This window comes from Apis cerana, linkage group LG7, assembly GCF_029169275.1.
Source record: "Apis cerana isolate GH-2021 linkage group LG7, AcerK_1.0, whole genome shotgun sequence".
NCBI lineage: Eukaryota > Metazoa > Arthropoda > Insecta > Hymenoptera > Apidae > Apis > Apis cerana.
The window spans coordinates 1,384,467-1,406,391 of record NC_083858.1 but is presented as its reverse complement, the minus strand read 5'-3'; the positions used below and the strand labels follow the sequence as shown (position 1 = coordinate 1,406,391).

Below are 21,925 nucleotides of genomic sequence, written 5' to 3'. Positions count from 1 at the left end.
CGAAAATAATGATTAATGAAAACAAAGATTTAAAAAAATTTTAAAAATTGCAAAACTTTTAAAATTTATAAACAAAAATTTAATTTGTGAACACCACTGCTTTACAAAATTAAACAAATTTAAATATAAATAGTTTAATTTTAATTTTAGAAATATGTTGCTATATTATATATAACAAGTAATAAATGATGGAATTCTTCTACAAACTCTTGTACAACGTATTCACTTACTTTGAAGATTGTGTGGAGCTAGCATCGTTTTTCTTATGAGGAAAATGTAAACCAGGCGTATTTCCCTGAAACTCGTGTCAGATTAGAATGATTAAAATAACAAAAACAATACATGCACTACGGAAGCCTGAAAACATTCAAAAGAACAGAAAGTAAAGAGAAATTTAAAGCAACTATGTCTATCTACTAAAAGATACTAATAATAGAAATTAATAGAAATTTAATAGAAATAATAGTAGAAATTTCCGTGAACTATTTATTCTACGAACATCTATTATTAATATATTTAAATCTATTTTACATAAGATTCCAACTATAAATATTTCTACGAATAAATTCCAGAAATTTCGATTATACTAATTTTATGAAAAAATCATACAAATGCCATTAGAAAAGACCAATATACATAATGCATTTTAGATGCAACAGTTACAATTCTATTAAAGCATCGTAATGTAATATCTACAATATTTTATGAAACAATATAAAAGAGCTGTTTTTCAAAATATTGCAACTTTGTTTTTATTTTCTTAATTTTTCTTTTTTTTTAATTTTAAAAATAACAATATGTTAAATATAAAAAATTTAAATATAAAAAAATAAACATTTTTATATTCATTATATCATTTATGTAGTTTTGATCCATAATAAAAAATCTTCTAATTAGAAATAATTTATCATCTTATTTTTTTTTTTTGAAATTGCTTACAAAATGAGAGATTGAGTGAGAAGTCTATAAAAACGAAAAATTATAAATTTTTACATTCATTCGGAATCATTTAATGATAGAACGAAATATCAGATTATTTTTTTCGTAACTTTAAATTTTTTTTAAATAATATTGTTCAGAATTATTATTTTCTTATCCCATTTGAGGATGAAATCAAGCTAAATAATATATTGCTTCGATGGAGTTATTTATTTTGGAACAAAACTATATAATCATTGCTGAAAGAATTTTTCATAAATTCTCGTTTATATGTTTCATTTGTGAATACAGATGGCCCTAGTTTAAAAGCACTAATTTTTTATATAGAGAATGTGCATAAAATTGTGCATATATAATTATGTGTAATCTTACAATAAAATAAATATATAAAATTAAATAGAAAATTAATATAATTAAGCAAAATATAAGAAAAAGAAAATACATATGTGATACATAATGGATTCAACGAAAATATTATGCGTGTATGTAGATATAACTTATTCGGTTATTACTTATTAATTAATATTATAATAATTTCGAAATTTGTCAGAAGGAAAATTCATATATAATTTTAATCTTTCAATTGTTTAAGGGCCAGCTGCATAGTGCACATTAATAATACAGAACAAAAAGCCAAACACTACGCTTTGGTTCACTGAATTTTCAAACTAAATAATAATTTACTGATTTAATTATTATTAATAAATATTTGCTCTTTAATAAAATATAGTAAAAAACTCTAAATAATTCAGTGTACCATATAATAAAAATTTGTTATAGCGATTGATATATCTACCTTTTCTACTCTGTTGTGTAACTTTTGCAGAACATCTTCGCATCGCTGCAATGTCTCGATCTTCAGCCTATTTCATCGATAACACAATGATTAATTGTTTCACATTTTTGTTTCTACTTTTATACACAATTATGAAAAATATATTTCACAGTATACGATGATAAAATAATAAATTACTATGAAAATAAAAAAAATGTAAATTAATAAAAATAAAATTGAAAATTTATAAATAAAATTTAAGTAGCAAAAATATAAAATTAATTTTTTGTTTCATATTTTAATTTTTTTATTATGTCAATGTATTTAATATCATCACGTTATGATGACTAAAAGAAACTCTTTTATTTTATATATGTCTAAACATCTTTCATATGACAAAACATACTTTCTTTTGCTGTTTGATAAGATCCCGTGTAGACTTTGCATTTTCTGCAGTTGTACTTCTCGCGATTTATCCTTAACGTTTTGCAATCGCTCTATCATCGCTTCCAAAAACGGAATGTATTTTTGCATTTCAGCAAATTTCTTATCATACTCGTCCATCTCGCTTGTCGTATATCGCTCACCTGTACCGAGAGAAGAAATTCTTTATACTTACAAATATCTCTCGATTATCAAACCGATTATATCATTTATTTCTTCTATATTTTCTTACTAATTTTCATAATATTTTTTTTCATGTTATTCTATGATTTCTTTTTATTTTTATTTCATTTTTCTAATATTTGTTTCAATAATCAAAATTATTCAAATTTAAAGTTTCATTAATAATTCGAAGATTTATATCGCTTAACATTGTAGTTAGCCATCAAATTTAACTGTGAACAAACTAAGTTCCGATTTATTATGTATTATGTATTTAACATGTATTACATACATATGTATTTAATATATTTCAGTAATTCAAATTTTTATATTTTTGACAATTTAATAAAAAAAAATACATTTAAACAAAACATTATATAACATAATAAATTATCAAAATATCATAAAATATCATATTTAAATAAAGATTAGTTTAAGATATTTGATCTTTCGTTTAATAAATATTTTTTAATAAAAATTGTTTGTGATAATTTTTAAATCATTCAACTTTATTTGACTTCATTCTAATATCTATATTTTTTCAGCATTGTAAACTGATCCATTATATAACATTATATTTTCTTGTTATAGATTAATACTTATTAAACAAAAATATAAGACTTCAAACTGAATAATCTATTCAGATTAGATTAATTAGATCATTTAGATTCGAATATTAATTTGATATTATTTTTTACAATTAAAATATTATTTGTATTATCTCGAAATGTTTATTCGTTATTATTTTTATTTAATTCGTTATTCATAGACATTCTTACAAATAATCAATAGAAATAATGAATGACACATTGTATAAAATGCATATGTATGAAAGAAAGAAATATTACGATTCATATATATTATTTATTCTTTATATGTATTTATATATAAAAAATCTTATTTATGTAAATATTATAACATAAGATATAATATTAATTATACTAATTGATTAATTATTAAATTTAAATAATGGCATTTAATTAATCGATCATCACATCACTTTAGTGATAATTGAACTCTCTGGAAATATAATTTCAATATTATCATATATCAAAGCTATTTCATATTAAATCGTTTCACTTTTTGAATTTTTCTTTAAATATATTTTTTTACATAATTCATAGAATCATCAATAATAAAGAAACACGTGATTATTTTTTCAATCGGAAACATTCTTTCATTTTTCTTTTTTAATTTTATCAAAAATATTTTTTTTATAAATTGTGCAATATATAAGCATGTGAATAAAAAACGATTTACGATTAAAAAAATACACGTCGTGAATTCTACAATTTTTACGCTTATTAACTGCAATGCACATGCGTATTAAGCACTTTGCACATTTTATCTTTTAAGTAAAAATACTTCAAAATTTAAATATTTAATAATTAATGCCATTTTTTATGACATTATTTTTAACTATAATATTATTAATATTAAAAGTATTTAAATTATTAAGAAAAATATTTAAAAATTTTGTGACAAGAATCACAACTATTGACGAATAATTGACGAATAAATGTATTGCACTTACATATTTTATTGAATTTTATTGAATTTTTCAAGTATACGAATCTATTCGAATTATTCACTGGAAATAAATTACCGAAATTGAAAGACTTAATCAGCTTATTTTCAAAGAAATGACTTCCTAGTAACGATTGTATGATGGAACTTATTTTAAGTAATTATTAATATAGTTTGTACGTACCGAATGATTTTTATGATTTTATTTTATCGTAAACTTGAACGCATATTTATGACGAACTTAACAGGACAAGAAAAAAACATATCTAAGAAACGTTTCCCTCGTTACATTTTATCCAATATACGTAGTTTCATCATCTTGAGAAAGAGAGAGGAAGTAGATGGAAGCACAATCAAAAAGATTTGAAATCATAGATAGCAGTGCAGTAGCAAATATGGCGACCAAACGATATTATACAATATTGTTCAGTATAATTCTATCCAACTTAAAATTTTTAAAGATAAATTATTAAGGATTATAATGATATTTTATAATGATAAAGTAACTAGAATAATAATTGGATAGATATAATTTTATATGATTATAATAGATCGAAGATATTGCAGTGTTTCATTATATCGGTAACTTATTACATGATCGTATTTATGAAAATGGTTCTCAGAAGAATACGATTCTATATAAATATGGATTTTATTATTTAAATATATACTAATATTATATTCAATGACTATATATAATTATTACATATTATATATTATATATAAATTAGAAATAATATTAACGGAAATGCTTCTACTTAGGAAAATATCACTAACAATGTCATTGTTACTATAGAATACTAGTGATAACTAGAAATACAATATTTGTATTTAAATGAAATAAATATATAAAAAGATATATGTAAGTTTTTTTGATGTCCAATTATATGTTTCCAATTATATGGTGCAATTAAATAAGATAATATTTGAACAATAATTATAATAATTATAATACATCAAATTATTATTAGATTAGAATGTATATAAGCAAAAATTAATATATTTTTAAAATCTGTTATGGAAGATTATTTAAATAGAGCTTATAAATCTAAAATGATTTTTAATCAAATGAATTTTTTTATATTAAATTTTACATTTTTATAAAAATTTATATAACTTGAATGTCGAATATTCTTATATACAAGATATAGATAATTTACATTCGACCATTCTCTTTCTCATTGCTTCTCTGTCTTTATTTTCTTTTTTTTTCTCTTTCACTTTTCTTCGACATTAACTTCACAAATGATATAATATATATTTTTGATTATAATTTTTTTTATATAATTATTTTTTTCTTAAAAAACTTTTAATTTATAAATTTTAAAAATTTACTATTTAAATATTTTTTATATGAAATATTTTGTATCGTATTATATAAAATAAAGCATACCACTGCATTCAATAATGGCCATATTATTTGTTAAAACAAAAAATGCAACAATTTTCCAAGAACCTTTTTCCATTCCAAGATTATGATTCACATATTTCTTAACATAAATAACAGATAAATATCCTATTTCTTACCAAAGAATAAATTTTTTTATCTACGACGACACACCTGATAAAACATTACACAGCAGAATATCGCCGTATGCATTGATCTTCTCTCGCCGTTTCCCCGATCCTGCGTCCTGAAATCTCGACACAGCAACTCGACCGAAGAAAGGTGTGAAATACTGAGATCCCGCCGTTAATGCACGTATACGTGCACGCACTGCATGGAATTGCTTAACTCTTTCACAATGTCGTAGTTACGTTGGAACTGACACTTTTTTTCAAGTTCTGCAGCGCGCTCTATAATTCTGCATCACAAGCTAGAGAACTATACTATTACGATGAATATTTAAGCATCAAAAGTACTGATTTGACGTACTAAAAGTTTAATTATTCAATAAAACGTCACTTCCTACAATGCACGCACAAGACACATTTATCTTATGTCCACCTTTCGACATTCCTGAAAAAGTATATGTCAATTTTCAGAATCGCATACAGGTATCTCTAAACCGTCACTTTCGATAGATCTATTATTTAAATTATAATCACGATTCTACTTTCAATAATTTCATATTAAATTATATTATAATTCTCTGAATGCGAAATTCATTTTAATTTATTTAAGTTTTCCTAACACCGATACGTTTCTCGAAAGTTGTTACACTTTGAAGTTCTATTACGAGACTTCGAATGAGCGCTGTTTTTCGGTCTTCAATAATGCGTGGTGGTTCATCATTCATTTCTGAATATATATATACACATCGTAAAGATGACAGCAGATATATGAACACGCAATTATTTTTCTATATACCATAGATTAACGGCATTATTACAAGAGAACTTTTTTCAAAATATAAAAAAAATTTCCTTAAAATATTAGAAAATATTCTTCTGCGGAAGATATTTCTTTATAATTTCAATCACACTATCTACAAAGAAACAAACGAAATGACAACCCTGAAGGGCGCACGATATACGTACAATGGCTGCCATTAATGGCTGCACTAAGCTAAATGATTTCACGTGGTTTTGTCAATACATATTCCGCCATATGTTACTTACCTTTTATCACGTTCACATTCTATTTATGATAGAAATTTAATATATTTCTTTTTCTTTTCTTTCTTTAAGGAAATTATTGAACTATGAAATAATACATTTAATAATTTTAATAAGACAAAGTTGATTTTATTATTTATCGAATTAATTTCATATCGAGCACAACACTATTAATTACATATCTCACAAGGAATTTCTAATAATAATTAATAATAATATTATATTTTGAAATTTTAAAGATAAATAAATATCGCACAAATGTAATATAATTCTTTTAACAATATATCTATTCATACCTACGACCTAAAGTGATAAAATAGAAAACAAAAATCAAACGTGCATTTCCGTGTATGCATTTATTGTATAAAAATTATTCTTAAAATAGGATTTGTGGAGTAAAAAACTTTTTCTAAATAAAAAATTTGATAAGTATTTTAATTATTTCCCTAATAATTCAAGATTTCACCAAAAATCGATGTTCCAGAATTAATTGAAGATTTAATTATGCCACCTTTTGTATGTTTTGACGATTTATATATTCAACAATTTTATATTTCAGAGGATAAGAAAGTACCTCCAACTATGAAGATCCGCCATTTATAACTCGTAAGTATTCATTTCTTCTAATATCCACTTGGTTCGAGAATTCTCGATTGAGAAACGAGTTTAGACGGAAACACCCGAAGTTTATACATCAAATTCGATTATTCTCTTGTAGTTCACATAGATACAATTATACATTATATAATTAATATAAATATAAAAACTCTTATTAAATAAAACATTTCATTAAAAAGAATATAATATTATTAAAAAAATATTCTATAAAAAATATTTATCTTTATATAAAATCATATTTGTATCGTTTGTGACAAAGATGATGTGAAAAAAAAAATACATAGCAACAAAAAATAAAAAATTAATTTACTCTAATATATAAATTTAAATTAAATTTAGTATATAAAAACAATATTGCATAAAATATTAAGGTTTCAATAATATCTTACAATAAAATACACCACGAAAATGTTAGATTTTAGTTATTACTATATTGATTTTAATTCATTTCAGTAAATAAATGAAATGACTAAATTACAATTATAATTCTTTGTATTTATTTGTGACGTTTTCCTCGATTTTATATAATGTAATATTTAATAACTTTATTTACAAATTATCAGCTCAATTAATGAACTAATAAACTTTAGTTTGCATAGGATTTGATTATTTACAAAAATTTTTGAATTATGGAACAATCTTCCAATTCATGAATTCATGGGACAAAATTCTTTTTCACAATATTATAATCAATAAAGCGCCAAACACTATTACCTTTCCTTTTATTTTTAAAAAAGTGAATTAAAAGTTCTTTACAATTTTGTAAGAAACATTTTCCACCAAGGTGGTCAAGCATTACTATTTTTATAAATGAATCTAATGTAAATGCAATTTCCTTCATGAAGAACATTTCATTTAAGTTGTTCTTGTTATATTTATACGTTTTTTATATAGATCTCAATTATAATAGCCTCTCTTAAGGCAACAATGTTGTCTGCAAGTGATATTTGAGAACAAATGTCACTGTCTAATTCTTTTTTTTGGTACTTAATAACACTAATATGTTGTTGGCAGTACATGTAATTACATTCCCGGTAAATAATTTCCAATAGTTTTGGTTTTATAGCACAGTTTTGCATAATTATGCACATATTATGTAAGTCTAAACATGAACTGACATTGATTGAATAATTAAAAATTAAATCTGAACATTACGCATTTTTCGTATCGAAAAACATTCGAACAATAGAAATATTAAAAATTAGATTTTTAATCATACTGAATAATACAATATATTACATATTTCGCTAAATTTTTTTTGTTTTAATTAAATGAAAATTATATGCTTAGCCTCGAAAAGTTTTATCGCATTTCCCACGAGTTATATAATTGCCTGCAGCACAGCTACAATATATTTTATGAAATTTTTATATTACTCTTCAAAATTTGTTTTCTAATATGTTGTTTTATAATAAACTCAGTAGTTTTTGTCAATTATTTTTGTAATCAACATTTAGTGTACAATTACATGATTGCACGATAAATTTTCATAAATACATTCATGATTATTGAAGACATTCTTAATTATGAAGCACTCATTTCAATAAAAAATCATATAAATATTTTTACGAAATTCCGAAAAAACTTTAAATTAAGTAAAAAGACGGAATAAGTATATTCAAATATGGAAATTAATTTTATTAAATAGTGTATTGTAAAACAAGATATAGATTTAACAGAAGTTCAGAAATACTATAATTCAATGAAATTATGTAAATGTTACTTTATATTATATTCGAACACAAAATTAAATTTAAAAAAATATTTCTTGATCATTAACACCATGTCAGATTTTTTTAATGTCCTTATTCAGTTCAAGAATATTAAAAAGTATATAAATAGAATTCATTCTTAAATTAGAGGAAAATGCAATTTCGTACAACTGACGAGACCTCGATTGATTAATTATTATTAACCAAATAACAAATTAGATCAAAAGAAAATAAAAAAAAAAAAGAAAAACAAATTTCTGTGTTATTATTGCTATATGTCAAATATAAATATGATTGTACGAAAAATGTAATCACAAAAATAACGAGTTAATTACGAAGCAAACACACAATTGGCAGCAATATCGATATTGAATCTTTTCAATTTATAAATATGTTTCGTTTATTTTGTCTCATTATAAACCGGTGGAATGTTCTCTCTTTTCTGTTTCTTTCTTTCCTTTCTCCTTCCTTTCTATAAATTTTGCAAATGCTTTTTTTATATATCTGCCAAGGCTGCTTTTGTTTTAGCTTTCGCTTTCAAACATGATAATAACACAGTACCTTCACGCGTGCTTCTACAAAGTAATATATATTATATATTTATTTCCTTAATATATGCAAGATTTGATGAATACTTGCTCTTGTTTCGCTATCGCATGTTCATTCTATTCATACGACCACATTGTCCGTAATAGTATAAGTAGAATATAATATGACACTTTTTTTCTGTATATGTAACTGTATTCACATATGTTGCAATTTGCAACTTTCTTGAGGTTTAATCATAATTATTTACCTAAAGGACTCTGCAAACTTTATGCTGAGAAAATAAATGGTCAAAAATGTTATTAAATTAATAACATTGCAATTCAATAATAAGTGAAGACACGATAATAATAAATAAGTTTCAAAATTGAACCATAATTACAGTAATTTATAAATAAAGTCTTGCTGTCCATAGGCAAATAATTTTCACTTTTACTGCCATTTAGAAACTATGCATAGTGAAATAGTATTTTGTTTTTTCATATTCAATACTAAGAATTTTCATATTTTTTTTCAGTCTTATAAGCAATAAATCTCTTTTTCATAGAAAGATGTTCAATTAGATTTGTTTTTAAATGGCTTATCTTTTTTTAATTATTTTCGATTTTATATCATTATTTCATATTCCTCTGTACATTTGTAGTTTTTTAATTAATACCTTTTGTAAAATTTGTTATAAATAAGCCATAAGTTATTCAAAAGAAAAAAATATTTCCTATCTTTAGAAAGGAAATACTATTCAATTAATCTATCGTGTCCAAAATGTCTCTTATCAAAGTAGATCTTATATAGCTAAACCTTACTTCCATTAAGGTTTATTACCTAAATGACTTTGTATATGCAAGCCGGATTTTTTATTCTTTACTGAAATGGATTTCTTCTTAATTAAAGTGAATCTTCATACTGACTGTTTAATATGAAAAGCCATCTAATTTAAAATATATAAGTTATTAGAGCAATAAACTGCGCCGATAGGATCCTGTGCTTGCATTTAAACAGATGAAAAGTTATAATATAAATCTAATTATGCACTGTAGTTGATGCATGTTGAAGTCTTTCTAATTCCTCCAATGATAAAACATTTGTCTGGACAAGCTCTGGTAGCTTACCAGCTCGAGCTTGTGCAAGAAGTTCTGGACTAAACCATCGTGCCAACTGATTTGAAGTTGGTGAAAGATCTCCACCATTGCTACCCACGTATCCTAAACCTGGTGATGCTTGCCGACCTACGGGCATATTCAATTGCTGCGACCGCATTACTCGCCCATCTGTGAAAAATATTTGTCAGTGTTCATTTTGATAAAAGTGATATCAATGTATCGGAAAAATGTAATGCCGTAATGTTTTGAATCGTATTAGCAAGGAAAAGAATAGCTTATATAATTTAAAAAAAAGACAGCCTAAATTATCAGCGTTAGATGATTACTTTAATTTCGATCCAAAGATAAATGCTGTCTAGACGATTTAAATAAGAGGAACGGCTAAAATGTGATATCTAATTATTCCAATTTCTGAACACCATTGCATGCAATTTGATTAGACAAGAGGTAGACACCTGAAAATATTTTAGAATTATTAATTATAAAATTAATGTAACAGCTTCAAAACAGGAAACATTCTGTTCTTAGTAAACAAAATTATATTAGTAAATTATAAAACATTAATTGTTAAATTTCCATCTCCATTTATGTCAATCTATAGAATATGAATTATAATTACCTGCACGACTGGAGTTATAGTTTTGATTTAAGACCATTTGCATTTGTGAATTAAGAATCCGTTGTTGTTGCTGCGGTGGTTGATGTTGCATATTAGCTAGATGTGATGGAGCTTGTTGTATCTTCATTTGATTATTCATACTATTCGACCTCTGATTTATCATTGAATTTTGAGCAACATTGTATTGTGGAACATTATGATGTGCTATGGAACTAGTCATAGTATGTTTGGAGCGTGCAGGATTACCATACACGCTTGAAACCGTTCTATGTTGTTGCTGTTGTTGTTGCTGCTGCTGTTGGAAATCTGAGTTTCCACCGTATTGGAATTGATTACCACCATTACCACCACCACCACCACCACCTTTTACTATAGGTCGACCTATGACAATTAATATAAATATTATATTAAATATTCGTTTTAACAAGAATATTTAAATATGATAAAAAAAAAACTTAAACATTCATAATGTTTAATATACCTGGATGTTGTTTTATAGTTGGATTTGACCAAGTAGATTGAACAGACTGTGGTCGTAAAGTATTATGTCGAGAAAGAACTCCTTGTGTTAACAATTGAACTGCAGATTGCATTTGTTGCATTTGAGATGTTTGTGATTGAGTTCCCAATTTCGATGGATCATTACTATTACCTATATAAAAATAGAAAATAAATTAGACAACATTATGAATTTAATAACTTCTCCATTATATTATATTATGAATATATATACAAATTAATAAAAAAGATATGGCCTATCAATATACAATATAATTCTATATATAACACAATGAAATATGATGAAAAACGTTCAATTTTAAGATAAAAATGTAACAATTTCTATTTTATACAGATTTATTAATAAATAAAATTAAATAAATAAGGATTTTTAAAAAATACGAACCATTATCTTTCATTTCATTCGAATTGTGTGAAAAGAAAAAAAAATATTGTTTCTTATTACATGCATTTCTTTTCCTTGCAATACATCATAAAAGCTTTAAAAATTTTAGCGCATGCATTAAAGTACAAAATTATCATGTAACATTCCATTAAAGGAAAAAAGAAAATGTGTAAAGGAAAACTTAAAGCATGAAATATACTTATAAAGCGTTTTATTATAAAACTATTCCAACATACTTTCTCTCGTTATATGTTTATATATCAATCTATGTAGAAAAATATAATTTATAGTATTAATTGTATTTCTTCTTTTCTGTTTTTCAGTAATATTAATATTTATATTTGATATTAAAAAAATCATTTTGTATATAAGACTTTGTATAAAGATTCATATTATTTTTATATATAATTTGCATACAGACAAATTAAATTTCAAACATATTAAAGGTGTCAAGCAAAAAGAAAGGAAAGAAAACAAAATTATCATTCCTCATTTTAATACAAAAATAAAAAAATAATATTACAATAGATAATAGTCACAAACTTATGAATTCTTTTTTCTATATGAAGTTTTCAAAATATTAATAGTTTAAATCACAATTTCATCATTCTGTAAAATTGATATCTTATTTTCCTCTATTTTTTCTAATATATTATTATTATCGACTATTATCGTTTCGATTTCAAATTGCTCTGTTAATAGTTTGTCAAGAATAAGAGGACTATTATTATTATTAGTATCATTTGTGTTCGATTCTTTATTAATATTTTCATTCAATTTTTTAGTTTCATAAACAAAATTCTGTTCTACGTTTAGATCCGAATTATTATTACTATCTTTTTGTTGTTGAAAAGAAGAAGAATATTTATCTTTTAATGCGGATTCTTCTATTTCTATGTTATTATTACTGTTATTATTTAACTCATGTAAATTTTTCGAAGTGCCAATTTCAGAAATACTACCATGCTTTATATGATTAGTAAGCTCAATTGCATTATTGTAAAAAGCAGATTTTTGTGTATAAATATTCTTTTTTAAATTAAATGCATTATGATAAATGTTATTACGATTTTCATTAATTATGGATGAATATAAGTAATTCGATTCTAGTTGATGATTAGACTGATTCGCACCCTCAGGTTCCTTATCGGCAGTCATTTTACGTAACACTGATGTCGGAGTAAAAGCAAGTGGTGTTGGACTCATAGTTTGTTTTGCTGGTGAGTTAACAGGACTTGATGCTCTTTGTTGAGCTTGTTGTTGTTGTTGCTGTTGTTGTTGATCTTGTCGCTTTCGGAAGTTTTCACGTTGTTCCTCCAACTTTTTCTTAATTAAAGCACTTTGCATTATAGATTGAGCATGCATAACAATTTCCCGCGGTGAAGGAACCCTATGCTGCATCACTGTTAAAATAATAAAAATTCGAGCATACTTTAAATGAAAAAAATATTATCCTGCTAATTGCATTAAATTTTTATATAAAGCAAAATTTATAATTATAATTGCTTTATATCTATTTTTATAATCTATATTTTGTTGATTTACTTATTTAATTCCTTTTCACTCATTTTTCTATACTTGGAATATTGCTTGGTTATTATTAAATTATAGTTAAATTTTATTTATAAAATAATAAAATAAAATTACAACATAAAAAAGACTTTTATTATTTTATCTACCTGGATGCTGTACTGTTAATGTACTGGGACTAGCAGTCAAATTTGGAGATATTATTGAAGGTGGACAATAAGCTGCATCCCAAACAACATAATACTATATTTATTCTATAACTACATTATTTTATATATTTTTAATAAAAAATTTATATATATATATATATATATTTAGCAATTTTTAATAATAAAATAAAATAATTCATAATTGATTATATAATTTTATATTAATTATAAAGAAATCAAAAATTTCAAATAATTAATGAAAAAAATTTAAAATAAAAAAAAATAATTTAATAATTTTATCAATAATAAAGATATATAAATATAACGAAAACAAATTTTTTTTATATAAATTATATTTAAGTAAAAAAATAGATTTAACTCACCATTATTCATAGGAGATGGAATCCTTTGTTGTTGCTGCTGATATAACATTTGTTGCAAAATATGATCTTGAGGTGTAGGTGCACTAGGATGCGGACTTATAGTACGCGGCGTAGTGCCACCATACATTTTCAAAATATTTACTAAGACTTCCCTGTGACGATGTTGCATGGCTGGATTCTATTGTATCATTATTATAATTTAATGTATTAAAAATTCGAATATAAATTTTCTAATTAATAAAGCAAACCTGTAATTGTTGTATAAGATGTTGTCTAGTTATTTCTCCTTGTTGTAGACCTTGAATAATTGCTTGAGCTTCCGGTCTTTGGAGAAGTTCCTGACTTGTTGGAGCATTACTCAACATTATTTGCATTTCCGGAGGAACGGGACTCATACCTAACATTCGTTGACCACCCATCATCATAGATAACATATCTGAATGCTGTTGTTGTTGATGATGTTGTTTCTGTTGTTGCTATAAAAATAATTAATATTTAGAAATATAATTATTTTTCTTTTTTTATTATATTAGAATAACTTTCATTACTAACTTGAATCTGTAATACTTTCATTAAATTTTCATGTTGCATTTGTGCCTGATGTGGATGTTGAGTTGGCCCAATAGAACCAACATGATTAAATGTTGTAGTATGCATTGGTTCCGGAACTGACTGTTGGGGAGCAATTGGTTGTGTTTTCAGTTGTGAGTTAAGTAACTACAGGAAAAATATATATTATTTTAAATGAAATAAAATTTCTTCTAATGCCAAGTAAAAAAATTATAAAAGTTATAAAGATCTCACTTGTATGAGTGTTACAGGTTGTTTTTGTGAAATAGGACCGTTTGCCGCTGGTATAGCCTGTCCTCCAGTTACTTGAGCAAGCTAAATATAATATTATATATTATATATATAACATTGATTCTTTGGAAGATTGATTTTAAAAATTAATAAACATAAAAGTTAATATATAAAAATCGATTAAGATTTGGTCAGTTAAGATTTATTTAGTAAATTAAATAATTGAAATTTACATTAAATGGCATGAGACAAAAATAGAATAAGATTGCTCTATTATTATTACTCTATTATTACAACAATGTTACATTCCTAACCCACATTATTTAAAATGTTTTTAAATAATATTTATTTTGTATATTAATATATTAATATATAGTTATATATTTATTAAGATATATATACTTATTAAATAAGTGATATTTTTTTTTATTAATATACCAATTTTTGTTTTAATTTTTAAAATCGATCTTTTAAAGATATCTCACAAATATATTAACATTCTATATATATAATTGTAATATTTTTATTTATTATATAAAATATATATTACCAATTTTTTAAACGCAGAGAGATCTTCTTCAGTCTTATTTACATGAGGTTGATCAGTCGAAGAAGTAGGTGGGGGAACGCCACCCCGCATACGTGCTTCTAATTCTTCAAGACTATGCACAATTTTTCCACCAACTTCTGTAAAAAATTTTCAGTATTAAATACACATTATGTAAAAAAATACATACAATGTTTTATGGTAATTTATAATAATAATAATATTCCAAAATATGATAATAATAATAAAAATTAAACAAATTCATATTCAAATTCTCACCCATATCTTTAATGGATGAACTTTTCATCATTGGTATGACAGTATTAGCTGCATCTCCTTGTCCATTCTGACTTGATTTGTTTCCACGCTGCAGCATTTCTAGCAATTTTACGCTAGTAGTGTTAGATGTAGTATTATTTGTTGTTGTTGTATTAGCAGGAGAAATGGGAGCAAAATATGTATTAGATTCTGTCACTGACGGAATTTGAATATTTGGCTCAGTAATATCATTAAGAAGATTATTCAATATATCATCCTGTATAGAAGTTCTACGACTATCCACTTGTTGAACTGGACTTTCTCTTTTAAACCATTGACTAAATCGGGAACAAGAACCTCCATTTGAACCGACTCCATTCTATATAAATTAAATATAGTTGAATATTTTATTGTTTTTGTATTTATAATCTTTTTATATAAATCCAAAAATAAAACTTACAGTTAAAAGCCCAGGTACGCCAGGGAATGTATCAGATTTTAAAAATTCATCAAGATTGAAATCAGGATGACTATCCTCTTGGTTTTGATTAATGGTACTAGAATTATCCGTTGTCTCACAACTTTGTTCAGTCATGGCACTCACATTAGAATCGTGATTAGTTTTTTGTACAAGAGATGATGATTCATTTTGTTCTGAAATCGGCGAATGGGGCGCGACTACAACATTTAAAGATTGATCCATCGTAGTCGGTGTACTTCGTCCTTTCGGACCTGTTGAATTTTCATTTTGCTTTTCATCTTTTTCCAATGAATTTTTCTTTCCGCGCTTTTTCTGAACTGGAGTTTGTTTTTTATTTTTAGTATTGCTATTGTTATTGTTCACCGCTTTTTCTTCAGGGATATCTTCAAAACCTCTTAATTCAATAGTATCATGTTGAGATGTTGGTCCAGAACTAAACCATTCTGGTTCATCCGCATCACTACGATTTTCGCTATAAGTTCGTCTACGATCATTACTAAATCTTCGTTCGCGACCGCGATCTTTATCACGTTCCGATTGATGATTACGATCATTTCGTTCAGTTGCTCTATCTCGATCTCGTTCTCTTTCTCTATCACTATAATCACGACCAAAAGATCGTCTTTCGAACCGTTCGTTTCTCTCATCTCGTTCACGCAAATTATCGCGATCACGATCTCTTTCTCTCGCATTCTCTCGATCTTTTCCATCACGAATATCCCTGTTATCACGATCACGCATAGAAGTACCACCTGCTCCAGATCGAAAAGCAGGTTCTAATTTCTCATTCTCTGGTCTAAAGTCCCATATATCGCGAGTTAAAATTCTACCGCTTCCTATTCGTCGAACAGGTTCTCTATGGCTAACCTATAAATCATTTTTTGTTATATTATTACTTTGTTATAATTTTAATATTGATATAATTTTTAATATTTCAATTTTAATATTTCGAAATATACTTTTATATATGTATATAATCTTATTATATGATTTTAATAAATTTAATATTTCATTTTAAAATTTATGTGACCTCTGTTTTTCCTATTGGACTTTCAGGACGTCGATTCGAAGGTTGATTCACGTTGACAAAACAACCTGAATTAAAACTTCTACGTTGAGGACTCAATACTATTCCATCTTGTTCCTTACGAATTCGTTCACGTGGATCTCCATTGCGACGTTTGTTATGATTTTCAGTAACTTGATCACCACGTCCAGTTCTTTCATCTTTCGGTGGTGTATCGCTTCGCTTCCTACCCGAATGCCAACGTTCAGGATCCCACACACCACGCGAACTAAATATAAAAAAAAAAAAAAAAAAAAAATATTATAATATATATATTTATGTAATATTATATATATATATTTTTATAATTATTATATATTTTTAATATTATATACATTTATATATATTTATAATATTTATAATCTAATATAATATAATATAAATATAATTCATAAAAGGCAATAATAAAATTCAAAAATCATCAAAATAATAAAAAAAATAGTAAAATGAATATGAAATTTATATAATATAACATAAATATAAAACATACTTGTTATATGAGGTATCTAAGAAATCAGGTCTCCTCTTAGATAATGGCAAACTCTTTATCAGCATTAATTCCTCCTACAAATAAATTCATCAACTATTTCATCAATTTTACGATATACAATAAACATTCAACCTTTTATACAGGAAAATAAGTTTTGCATATTTTTTTTTAAATAGGAAATAATATTCTATAATTTAAAATTCAATATTATAAAAATTAATAAATTAATAAATTTAAAATATGTGTATACAAAAAAAATTTTTTTAATAAAATAGACATTTCATCATATAAATAATGTAATATGATAATAATCAATAATAATCAAAATAAAAACATAAAATATAAATACAAAAACTTAAAACATAAGTTCATAAATTTAGTTTAAATATAGATGATAACATAGATTTATTCAAATTTGCACATAATCATCTTTTTATATAATATGCTTGTAATAATATGAATAATTTGTCACAGCAGATATATTTGTTCTTTCTGTTTAAAAGGTTAATTATAAATAATGTATTAAATAGAGAAAATATTTTATATAAACGAATAGTAAAAGTACATCATACCCGGGAATATTGGAATTGAGGTCTTGAACGGCCTACTTCCATAATTGAAGTGTCGGTTACTTCCCCGGCTACCGACATAGATATAATTGCTTCATCTCCTAAAAAAACAATTAAAATAACGAATATAAATTCGTATAATATATTTCTATATATTTCTCAAAAAATATTAAAAATAAAACATGAATAATATTTTATTAATTTATAAAATTATATTATTTGTTAAATTTATTGTAAAATTTTTAATTTTTTTATATTTAAAATATCATAAAATATAATATATATAATAATTAATTTTAATTTTATAATAATCAATTAACTAATTGCCATTATTGAACATGTTTTAAAATATATATTGAATAAATTATTTTAAAACAAACTGTAAGGATAACGAACTTTTAACTTCCACTATTGATGTAGATTTTAGCAACAACTTTAACGCATGATTGGATGGATTTCTTTTAACTTTTAGTTTCAAAGTGAGTTATATATTACGGAAGTACTTACGAAATGTGACTCGCTTTGTAATGTTGACAGATTTATTTTTGCGAAACCATCGAAAAGCTCTAGTTTGCACAGCTAAAGTCGCGTCTAGGAGAGGAGACCCTGTGGGTCCTACCAGCGGACGTTTTCGTGGTCGACGATACCAATTCGAACTAATAACACCGCGTGTGTCTAGCTTCATTTTAACAAAATTTCTTCAAATTTACTCTTTACTTTTATCAACACTTTTGGTTTACTGGTTTTAACCGTATCAAATAGTCGAAAGATATTATCAAATAAATATTTATCAATGAAGGACAAAACGGACAAAGAATTACCGTTTCAAACCGAATTAGTAAAAGTATAGTGAAAAATGAAATAAGGTAAAATTAAATGAAATATATAATTATAAATAGAAGATAATCGAGGATATTCACTTCATGAAAACATTGATGTTCCAATTGATGAAAATATAAAAATATCGAAATCCGTGACACTCATGTAAAATTATTTTATAAATAGCAATTAAATGATTCATATACTTTCGCACTATTAAACGAAATCATATAAATCTGTTAATTTTTCTAATTATATAATATCTGTGTAACACTTCTAAGAAATTAAATTTTTAATTTTCATAGATACTACACGTCGTATAGCAAGATACAAACTAACTAAGAGGCAGTCGGTTTTTAGGCGGGTAAAGTTTACAATCCAATCAAGTACGTCCCTAAGAACGTTATTGTCAACTTTATGTCTTATTGGTTTTGTTTGTAGATATGTTTAAACTGATATTTGTAACTGATATTCTTTGAATAAATATTCAAATATTTTGACATACTGATAAATAGATTTTTTAATTTGAAATAATTATTAAAATTTTATTAGTATCATAAAAGCATTAGATATGATACTAACATATATTGAATGAATCACAAAAAATATTTCATATTATAAAATAATCTATTTACCTTTTAATTGAATTATGTTATATATTATTGTTTATAATTATTATAAGATATATAATTTATATATATAAATATATAATATTTCTCAATTTATGTTAAAGATAATTTGATTTACAAATCAATATTTTAGAACAAATATGATTATCTTTATAAGAAATTTTCTCTTTAATAATATTTATATATTATTATAATATAATTCTATAGCTGTTAATATTTATTTATATACCTAATAAATTAGAAAAAAATACACAATAAGAATTTTCATATAAACTTCTTATTTTAATGTCAATATGAGAATCTTTACTTCATTAAATTTTATATTTATAATTTATTACTTTTAAATATATAAACAGGTAATAATCAATACTTTTCTAAAAAGAAACAATTACATAAAAAAGAACATAATTTTAAATTTTATATTATTAACAAAAAATTATAATTTGTTACTTTTATTTAACATTGTCTAAGCATAAGCATATATCATATATATATATTTTCATATACAAAAAATAAATATACATAAAAACCTAGTAATTGATATCATTATTAGATTTATATATTAAATTTCTAGAATCATATCATTGCTAAATTATCATTATTATTTTTTAAATAATGGTTTAAGATTAATGATTTTTATTGAAATAAAACTTTAATGCATACTTTAATAAGTAATAAATAAATATATAAATATATAATATAAAAATATTTGTATAATTATATTACATGAAAAATTATTTTAAAAAAAGACAGAAATAAATATTTTTAAAAATGAAATAATAAGATTTATAAAATATAAATAAAAAGTACATTATATATAATTTAAATATTTTATTATGTTTGATTTTTAATTAGGAATTAAAATTTTCATTAAAAATATTGCATAATAACATTATAATGATAGACTTTGAAGATATTAACAAATTAAACAATAGAAATTATTTTAATATATAAAACTAAATAAACTTATGTGGATTTTTCTTTTCTTCTAAATTTTATATTCATTTAAAAAAATATCATGTTTATAGAACATTATCTATATATATCTATATATTTATATATATAATATATGTATATAAAATTATTATTATTTATTTATAATTAAATATTTATTATGTATTAAACATACATATGCAACACACATATATGCATGTGAAAACCACACACGCACACACACGCACACACACACACGACGCATACGCACACAGCAAAATGAATAAAGTATAAGATAAACTAGTGAATCTCATACCTTTATCTTTGGAAGTTGATAGTTGTTTGTCATTTGTCACAGATTCCTGAGACATTGTGTTCTTCACCACGTTTATTCCTCGAATAAGGTAAATTCACAGCACACACTATATGGACTTTATTTTTTTTAGATCTTTTATGTGATCTATCTACGTCTCATACGCCATACACACGTACATCTAATTGAAGAGTTTATATTCTAGCTATATACCTTAGTACTGTTTAGTATCACAGACTGGTTTTCCTTTCTATATCTCAGTTTTATCTTTAAGCGAGGAAAGAATTGCGATCGGACAAAATGATAGTAATGTCGATTGCCAGTAACAGTTCCAATACGATAGCTTGGCCACTCTCACTCGTTGAAAAGAGAAATGAAGAAAAAGTGTTTACGTGCTACGAGCTACGGGTTTACGCACAGTTATATAGAAGATAAACGCAAAAAAAATTAATTGCGTGAGATTCGAAGCACGTGTTTCCGAATATCATTTCATTACATCGACACGTCCTCCGTCAATTATTAATAATCCATCGATTTATCACACAAAATGTACACACACAACATTAGTTCACTGCTATACAAAAATAGAAAATGGCGCACGATCCCCACTTCCGCCGTTGTTTCTCACTGCTTCCTTGATCCACAACGGAGAGCGTTCTAGCTTGCTACAATCTTATAGATAGCACTACGTCATCTTTACATGCGAACATTGCATTAATCGAGCGCCATCTTCTTAAGGATTTATCACAAAGGAGCATTTACAAAATTTCTAGAAACAAAATTTAATATATTAATCATAAGATCTTAAATTATTTTTATAAATAAAAGATACAATATTTTATATTATTACTACTTTTTAATGTATAAAAATATTGAAAAATTATAAAAATAACTTGACAAAAATCATGAAATCATTAACTTTGATATAAGTATTATAGCAAAATATTAATTTTATACAAAATTAGTTAAAATATCAAAATAAAAAATAAAATATATTTGTAACAAACTTATCAGTATTCTAATAAATAATATATATGATTTTATTATAAAAA

At 24.5% G+C, this 21,925-nt stretch overlaps 2 protein-coding genes across 15 annotated transcripts in view; both read right to left on the bottom strand.

The window, feature by feature from the left end:
- Nucleotides 1–6,550, bottom strand: part of LOC108002459 (uncharacterized) — a 23,657-nt gene extending 17,107 nt beyond the window's left edge. Inside the window, exons 1-5 of one of the 6 annotated variants that reach the window (XM_017064147.3) lie at nt 6,410–6,550; nt 4,032–5,807; nt 2,121–2,301; nt 1,736–1,802; nt 231–301 (exon numbers count right to left, since the gene is read on the bottom strand). In XM_017064147.3, coding sequence (XP_016919636.1) covers nt 231–301; nt 1,736–1,802; nt 2,121–2,278 — 296 coding nt within the window. In that variant the 5' untranslated portion in view covers nt 2,279–2,301; nt 4,032–5,807; nt 6,410–6,550. Of the gene's footprint in view, nt 1–230; nt 302–1,735; nt 1,803–2,120; nt 2,302–4,031; nt 5,954–6,409 lie in introns of those variants that run through there. The other 5 variants (XM_062077543.1, XM_062077544.1, XM_017064146.3 and 2 more) reach the window with 5 other exon arrangements.
- LOC108002448 (eukaryotic translation initiation factor 4E transporter) lies at nt 6,514–21,925 on the bottom strand. Of its 9 annotated transcripts, XR_009830653.1 has the most exons (17): nt 18,687–19,018; nt 18,183–18,280; nt 17,611–17,684; nt 17,085–17,349; nt 16,034–16,921; nt 15,595–15,952; nt 15,319–15,455; nt 14,772–14,852; nt 14,520–14,684; nt 14,216–14,443; nt 13,968–14,145; nt 13,585–13,656; nt 13,039–13,308; nt 11,483–11,653; nt 11,002–11,382; nt 10,709–10,837; nt 10,411–10,550 (listed from the first exon to the last, which is right to left on the bottom strand). XR_009830653.1 is itself a non-coding variant. In XM_062077550.1 (16 exons), the coding sequence occupies exons 1-16, from the start codon at nt 20,929–20,931 to the stop codon at nt 10,303–10,305; spliced, it is 3,669 nt and encodes a 1,222-aa protein (XP_061933534.1). In that variant the 5' UTR covers nt 20,932–21,925; the 3' UTR covers nt 6,514–10,302. The 9 variants fall into 9 exon arrangements, 8 of the variants coding, with proteins under 8 accessions (XP_061933534.1, XP_061933535.1, XP_061933530.1 ...); XM_062077550.1 differs by lacking the exons at nt 10,709–10,837; nt 18,687–19,018 and adding an exon at nt 20,877–21,925 and having other exon boundaries at nt 6,514–10,550; XM_062077551.1 differs by lacking the exons at nt 10,709–10,837; nt 18,687–19,018 and adding an exon at nt 20,877–21,925 and having other exon boundaries at nt 6,514–10,550; nt 15,319–15,452.